This window comes from Lontra canadensis, unplaced genomic scaffold, assembly GCF_010015895.1.
Source record: "Lontra canadensis isolate GAN:19392208 unplaced genomic scaffold, GSC_riverotter_1.0 scaffold28, whole genome shotgun sequence".
NCBI classification, from domain to species: Eukaryota; Metazoa; Chordata; class Mammalia; order Carnivora; family Mustelidae; genus Lontra; species Lontra canadensis.
The window spans coordinates 14,576,776-14,585,007 of NW_022631022.1; the positions used below are offsets into that span (position 1 = coordinate 14,576,776).

General features: G+C 42.5%; 1 protein-coding gene across 2 annotated transcripts in view; it reads right to left on the reverse strand.

Moving 5' to 3' along the window:
• Window positions 1–8,232, reverse strand: part of THSD4 (thrombospondin type 1 domain containing 4) — a 551,822-nt gene that overhangs the window by 188,056 nt on the left and 355,534 nt on the right. Inside the window, exon 1 of one of the 2 annotated variants that reach the window (XM_032864920.1) lies at window positions 8,114–8,220. The exons of the other annotated variant lie outside the window; for it this stretch is intronic. Coding sequence (XP_032720811.1) covers window positions 8,114–8,185 — 72 coding nt within the window. The 5' untranslated portion in view covers window positions 8,186–8,220. Of the gene's footprint in view, window positions 1–8,113; window positions 8,221–8,232 lie in introns of those variants that run through there. 2 annotated transcript variants of the gene reach the window in all.

Here is an 8,232-nt window from a genome sequence, read left to right on the forward strand (position 1 = left end):
TGTGAAAGACAAAACTTCGATAATTTTATAAATGAATATAGAATAACACCTCTATAAGCTTGGGGTCGATAATTTCTTAAGGAAGACAAAGTTCACATCAAGTAACTTAAATTCAAACACACTAAACCTGAGGACTTCTGTTTATCAATAGATGCTACAAAATTTTAAATTTGAGGCACAAACTGGAAACTATTACATGGAATAACAAACAAAGAAGTCATATTCAAAACATACAAAGAACTAAGTCAGTAGTGAAAAAGTGAAGAACCACATCTAAAATCTGGAAATAGATACAAACAGGTATCTCAGGGGAGAAGAAACATGGATAGCCGGCACATATGTCAATATCACAGGACAGCAATAGCGGTTAATCAGAGAAATGTCAACTAACACACACTAATAACATATTACGCTGACAAAAATTAATCTGTCTGATGATGTCAAATATTGACAAGGAGACAGATAATTGAGAATACTTAAACATTGGTAGTGAAGGTGAAACCTGATAACCACTTTAGAAATCAATTTAACATTATCTTGTGGAATTAAACAAACACGTACTCTATGACCCACTAATTCAATACTTCTAGGTATACACCCTAAAGGAATAGACATGGTCCAAATGGCTCACAGCAGCATTGTTTATAACACAAAACAAGCCAACCTAGAAAGAACTCAGATAGCTATCAACAGGAGAAAAGACAATTTATCAGAGAATGCTTGCAGCAGTAAAAATGAGTGAATGTTATATGCGTCCTTGTGTTGAATGAAAAATCAAGTTGAATAAAGGAACACAAGATACCATGTTTATATAACTCAAACCAAAATAAAATGAACAATATAGTCTTAGAGAAATATATGTATATATGAATAATAAAATCATTTTTAAAAAAGGCAAGGAAATGACAACCATCTTCTCTCTGGGAGAGAAGAGAGGAGGATGGGCCTGGTTACTAGCATATAGTATTAGGTATATTTTATGTCTTTAGTTAGGTGGTAAGTCCATAAGTGTTTGTTTTATTATTTTGTTTCATAACTTGCTTATAGTATACATATATTTCCTATAGATATTAAATATTACACTTTTTTTTAGAAATAGAAGAGAAAGTAAAATACATACTCAAAAACCACCTCTTCACAAAAGGGCGGACTTTATGACTGAGTTCAACAGACCTTCAAGAAAAGGCTAATTCCTCTGTTATTTAAACTGTTTCAAAACACACTAAAGATGAGAAACTTTTGAATTTATTTTATAAACTAGAAAAACCCTTGTATAGCACAATAAAGGAGAGCCATGAACAACAGAACTCATTTACAAAAACCCCAAATTCAAAAGAAAATATTCACAAATCAGATCTAATAGTGAATTTAATGGATAAATCACCATGACTAAGATAGTTCCTAAAAGGCAAAGAGAGTCCAACATTAAGACCAGACGGAGCAGCAGACTCCCCGTGGAGCTGGGAGCCCTATGCGGGACTCAATCCTGGGACTCCGGGATCATGACCTGAGCTGAAGGCAGTCGTCCAACCAACTGAGCCACCCAGACGTCCCAAGAGTCCAACATTAGAAATGTACTAATATAATTCACTGTTTTAAATTTTAAAAAATAAATAAATAAATAAATTTTTTTTTAATTCGATTAGCCAAGATATAGTACATCATTGGTTTTGATATAAAGTTCAAATGATTCATCAGTCAGTTTAACTTACCTTTTAAGTAGATTAAAGGAGGATACCCCATCAGCACTTTGTGAAGGCAAACAACATTTGCCCAAATTGAACAACATTCCTGATAAAAACTTAGAAAGGACATTGTCCCTGGATAAAATTGATCTACCTTAAACATCTGGCAGGCATCACACTTACTGATGACAGAGTAGAAGCTTTCCCATTTATGCCTGAAAGATGAGAATGTTCAATTTCATTGCTCTGATTTAACACCATGTACTGGAAGTCCTAGCAATTGCAAGAAGACAAGAAGTAGAAACAAGTACCAGGTATCAGAAAAGAAGCAGCAGAACTGTCATCATTTGCAAGTTGTAGGCCTATGCACACATAGAGGCATAGACATGAAGGCGTATTCTCCCACACATACATAGGCATATACGTGCATATGTGTGTAGTCATATATACACATGCATGTGCAGGCATACACACACATGCGTATGGGCACAGACTCATGCATATGTAGGCATATGTGTACACATAGATACACATGTGTGTAGGCATATACACACATGTGCATGTAGGCATATACTCATATGCATATGTAGGCATATACTCCACGTGTGTGGGCATATACACTTGTGTGTAGGCATATATACAAATGTGCATGTGGTCATATACACACATGCATATGTAGACATAGACACACATGCGTGTGTAGGCATATAAGTGCATACACTCATAGACACACATGCACGTTTGCACACACCTTTGTGCTTTAAACTGTTTAGGAATAGTTCCAGAAGAACAAATGCCAAATTGTTAATGATGGTTTCATTCAGGGAGGGAGGAAGGATTGGGAAGGGAGTGGAGGGGAAGGGAGTGGGGAGGAAGAGGAGCCTATAACTTCTCATTCCTTCCATTTCTTGAATTTGTTTCTATAACAACAATAGCTTTCTTAATTTAGGAGAAAAACAATTCAAAATGCCGAAAGTCGTATGGCTGGACATGGTAGACCCAAGACTCAAACTCAGGTCTTACATGGTCGAGTTAGTTCCACATAGTTGGTTTTTCATTCTAGATATCAGAAAGCAAAAGAAAGGTTGAGCCACTGAGCGCTGTGCACAGACATCAGTCATTAGGGTCACTGTGTGCATCCTTCATTTGAATTTGCCATAAATAAACTAAACAGACTAAAGTCTATTAGTAAAAAAGAAAACCCTAAACTAAATAGATTAAAATCAGGGCCAGCTTAAGGCTACCACTGCTTACAAAGCAACTCTCCATTGATTAATTTATTTTAATCCTTAAACAGCAATTTCAATAACGTCCGACCATGAAAATGTCCCACAGTAGTAACCTAAATGGCATGTCATAAATGATAAAATTAATCTTAAGACTGCAGATATGTAATTTCTGCAACTTTCAAAAGCACAGAGAAAAAATTCCAATCCTAGGGGTCCAGGGACAAACCTTCTCCTGCCACATCCCCTCACAACGTATGCCTCTGTAATCTGAACCAAGCATTGTTTCCAGAACATGTCATGTTCTTTCTTATTTCTGGGGCTCTGTAGATGTTTTCCCTCTGCCTGGAATGTCCTCCCTCCCTCTTTTTCCACTTAAAATGCCTACCCATCTGTGAAGAAAAGAGTTAACACAGCAGACCTGAGTGCTCGCCTTTAAAAAAAAAAAAAAAACCTGCTAACAAGGTTGACCACTGACTGGTGTCTGGGAATGGATTTGGGGAGGGCCCCCACACTCCCAGGGCTGGTAAAAGTGGCTCACTATGCCTATGCTGTACTAACGATAGGTTTTTGCTGAACACCCTACTTACTTTCTGGAAATCTGTACTGCTGGTACACGACAGGCAGAGGGTGCCTATGTGGCCAGCCCCCCATAAAAACTATAGGCACTGAGTCTCTGACAAGCATCCCGGGTTGATAACATTTCATACGTGTTGTCACAACTCATCGCTAGGGGAATCAAGTATGCCCTGCATGACTCCACTGGGAGAGGACCTGTGGAATGCTGCTTGGTTCCCCCCAGACTTCACCCCGGCACCTTGCTCTGTAGCCTTTTGCTGTTACAAATCACAGCTGGGAGTGCAATTGCACGCAGAGCATCACTGAACCTGGGGATTGTCTTGAAGACCCCGGACACACAGACCTTCAAGTCTCAGTTCAAATATGAGGTTGTTTGTGGAGTTTCTGTTCACATCATAGGCGGATTTCATTGCTTCTTTGCTCTCTGCCTCTGCTCTCGCAATTAAAGAGAATTTCATATTGCATGATCATTAACTGTTTGCACTCAGTGCCCCTTTTCCAGTGGAAGCTCATCAAAGACAAAAGACCTTCTCTCTTTCACCTTCCCTTCCTGAGCGCCTAGCTCGCACACCCAGGCAGCAGGTGCAACAGTAACCACAGTAATTGCTAGTAAGTTTCACTCTGCCTAAGACACAGGCTATCGGCTCTACACACAACATCACTTTCCATTCTTCCAAGCACCTCTTAAAGCAGCTACTGTTACTGCCCTCCTTGTAAACTTAAAACACAGATAGGTTACATATACAGATTATATGCACTAAGCGATTTTTTATTAGATCATGTATTTTATTATTATTTTTTTTTTACCAGCTAAGTACATGCTTATTGTACACAATTGAAAGGTACACAGGTGCATGGTGCAATGGAAATCTCTCAGATGCCCTTCACCCCCAGCCACCCCGTCTCCTCCCCTTTCCTGTATATCCTCCCAGAGAGGGGATGACAAATATGTTCATCCATTTTACACAAAGAGTAGCATTTTATACGGGGTGCCTGGGTGGCTCAGTGGGTTAAAGCCTCTGCCTTCAGCTCAGGTCGTGATCCCAGGGTCCTGGGATTGAGCCCCGCATCAGGCTCTCTGCTCAGCAGGGAGCCTGCTTCCCCCTCTCTCTCTGCCTGCCTCTCTGCCTACTTGTGATCTGTCTGTCAAATAAATAAATAAAATCTTAAAAAAAAAAAAAGAGTAGCATTTTATACATGCCGTGCTGCAATTTGCTCTTCTCACTTCACAACATATCCTGGTGGTCATTTCCTACCCATACGTGCAGAACCACGTCATTCTTTCTGAACACCTGCCTAGTGCCCCCGATCAAGGGACATTTGGGTTTTTGCAACAACCTAATTCTGAAAAATGGTTCAGAGAGCATTTTGCACATTTGGAGTAGATTTACACAATAAAGTATTAGAAATTGAGAAGTTGGGTCAAAGAGCTATTTCTTCTTCATTTTTAATGTCAAAAAAATTGATCTTTTAAAAAGGTTTTTACTTACATTCCAGTCAGTTAACAGTGCCGTGTTAGTTTCTCGTGTACGAGACAGCAAGTCCACACTTTCCTATGACACCTGGTGCTTTTCTCAACAAAAATGAGATATTATTCACATAACCACGAAATTTGCTTTTTAAAAAGGCACAGTTCGGTGCTTTTTTAGATACTCACAAGATTGGGACCACAATCTGTACCCTTTACGTTGATTTTTAATTTTAATTTTGAATTTTGATAGGTTTGCCAAATTGCTTCATCAAAATGAACATAAACATCTTTTTGACCCACTTCTACTGTTTTGATTTCCAAGTTGCCTCTCCCTCCCCCTCCTCACACATAACAGTGTCTCATTGGTCTTCTCTGAGGACTTAAGTCCAAATTCAGGAGAGAAAAATGCACACTTCCACTCCCACACACCCTCCGGCAGCGTCCAGCAAACAAACCGGATGCCAGCGTGTTTCGCACGCTGGCGAATGCACTAGAAGTCCAGCCTGCCTTTACATTCTCCGGGGGGATGTGTACAATCTCCACAAGTTAACACTGCTGCTCTCCTAATGTTGACAAGGCCAAAGGCTTTCTAGTGACCTCAGTGTTCTTACCAGGTCATGAGAACCGAATGCTCCTGCAACCGGAAAATCAAGGAAGGAACAGTCCTTCCCTGTGTTTGTTTTCAAACCCACGCGCCCACACCACACCAGGCTGTTTGTCCTTGGTTCACAGTTACTGGGGCCAACAGTGCCAGCAACAGGACGCCAAACAAGGCTTGCTTGGAATAACACCCCCTCCTCCCACCACCTGCCCACCCCTGCCTATCTGCAAAGACTTCACACCCTCGAAAACGGACTCCAAGCTTCTACCCAGAGTTCACTGCCTGGCTTCCAGCCCCACGCTGAGCCCCCAGCAGCTAAGTGACACAAGGTGTACAGCCCTCTCTTCCCCTTTTTACTCCCCCCCCCACCCCCGTGTGTTTTTATGAACATCCAAAGGGAAGATAATTAAAACCTGCAAGAAAACCGGCTGGCAGCGAAAAAGAAAATCTTGGTGACTTGGGGACGACGCCACATGTTTATGGGTGAGTCTTGTAAGTAACAGGGCTATAAAAACAGAGGTTCTTATAAATACGTGCCACATTCTTCAAAGCTCTATATAAACGACGTTCTTTTTAAACAGGGAAGGGGAGCTACTGGCATACTCATGCTCCTTCCTCATCTCTTCATTTCCAGCAAGGGGAAAGAATCATAATTGTACAGTTTCCTAGGGGCACGGTAGTTAATGGAGCCAAGGCTCTGTAAGTGACACGTGCACGGGCGTGAGCACACGTGCACGTGTGCTCCGAAGCAGGAACACAGAAACAAGGACCAGGCACATGAGTTTCTGTGTTTAGCGTGGCAGAGCAGAACAAAGGGGCAGGAGGGCAGGCATTGTGTCACCTCTGATTGGGTTTTCTGGCTACTATGCCCTTGCACTTGAACGCCAAAGGCAGAAGTTGTGCCTTCCTCTCCCGAGCTGGGTGAGCCAGTGGAATCCCCTTCCATTTTTCGCCTGCTTTGCTGAATGTAAAGAGAAACAGGACCGCCCGCCTCTCTGCATGTGACACAGGCTTGAGGCACACACATTCCAGAGTGGCCTTCCCCAGGAGCCAGCTGTGTGCAGGTAACTGCAGACTGCCCTTAGCCTTGCTGTTAATAAGAGTAATTGGCACGCAACTGAGGGGCTGCTGGGGCGCTCTGATTTGCTCTGCACGGGGGTCTCCCCATACCATATGCACAGGCAGCGGTGATAGAAATATTTTCCATATGAGCTCTCCTCGCACATGCTTAAGTGCTCCAGGCTGAGTTAGGCCGGCCCATTTGTCATTTACTCTGCACAGTAAAAAATCGACAGGGAAGTTGCAAACCCCAGCTACAACTAGAGGGCAATGGTCTGCTTTCAGCTTTCCAGCATCACAAACCCATTCAGTTCCTCCATCTCCCATTCAAGCCCTCCACCAACCCCCATCCCACTCCGCCCCACTTTAGCCCAGGCCCACAGAGTATCTGCAGAGCAGAGGACACGGGTAACTAATAGGCTAAAAGCCTGAAACAAATGACCCGTTGCTGCACGCCTCTGAGCCACATGTCTATTTTGAACGCACGGCGAGCCCTGCAGCCTGGCTTTGGGAGCGCTCTTGCTTCCACTCACAGAGGAGGGAAAAGTCATTACATGCTGCTTTTTCTTGCCTGCTCCATCCTGACAGTGCTAACAAAAGAGAAAGCTGTGATGTGGCCCCTGGCCTTTTTAGGAGATAGACTTTTCACTTGGCTTTTCGAGAGGAAGATGGATTCCGGAAAGACACTGTCCTTCCATTCATTGCTCGCACATCAGTCTTTGAGATCTTTCATCAGAATAAAGAGTAAAAGGAGCAAATGAGGCAAATGGTTGCAGCCTTATTTGCAGGTGCGGGTAGATACCCCTATGTGCTTCCCGCTCCAGGCCACATGGTCCCCCCTTCCAATCTCTTTGCTGCATCAAGACCTGGCTGCCAGAGCATCTATGATGTTCAGAAATGTATCCAGCAAACATGAGCTAAACCCATAAGAATAAATCATCCTCGCCTCCTTGCCTTAGTAGCTCTGGGCATATTCTAGCCCTGTCATGTATCACTAGCCCACTGCAAACCTATGATCCAAAGTTAAACACAGATTTTTTTTCCAGGCACATCAAAGCAAAAAGGAGGAAAATGTGATGCAAAAGCAGTAAAGAAAAGCATTTCCTCTAGCATGCATATCCTCTCTCCAACACTGGAGAAAAATTCTCAAAAGGTAACAGTCCCTTTCGGAATCTGATGTGCACATTTTTTTTTCCTGCAGCGGCAGAAAGAGAAATGTGCACGTTCCAGGCATCTGTCACCGAGGCCATGCCAATCACCCAGGGTGGGAACTGTTTAGACAACCTCAGAATGAGATTTTAGAAATGACGGGATTCTTCAAGAAGAAAAGTTTTTCTGTAAGAAAAGGCAAAGCAAGCCTGAAAGCGCAATATAAAGCATTACTCTTTGCACACCATAAAAACCCCATTTCCTGATCCCTCTTGGTAGATAGAAAAGGAAATATAGTGCTGACAAAAATACAACTTCTGACAAGATATTTTATTTGGCTTACCTCTCCCCCAGGTCTTGCTAACACTGCTGTTTGAACGTGGAGCAATGTTAATATCAGGTAGCTGACAAACATTATTACCCAAAGTTAGAACTACCCTAGAGGAGAACTCCGTCTGCCAA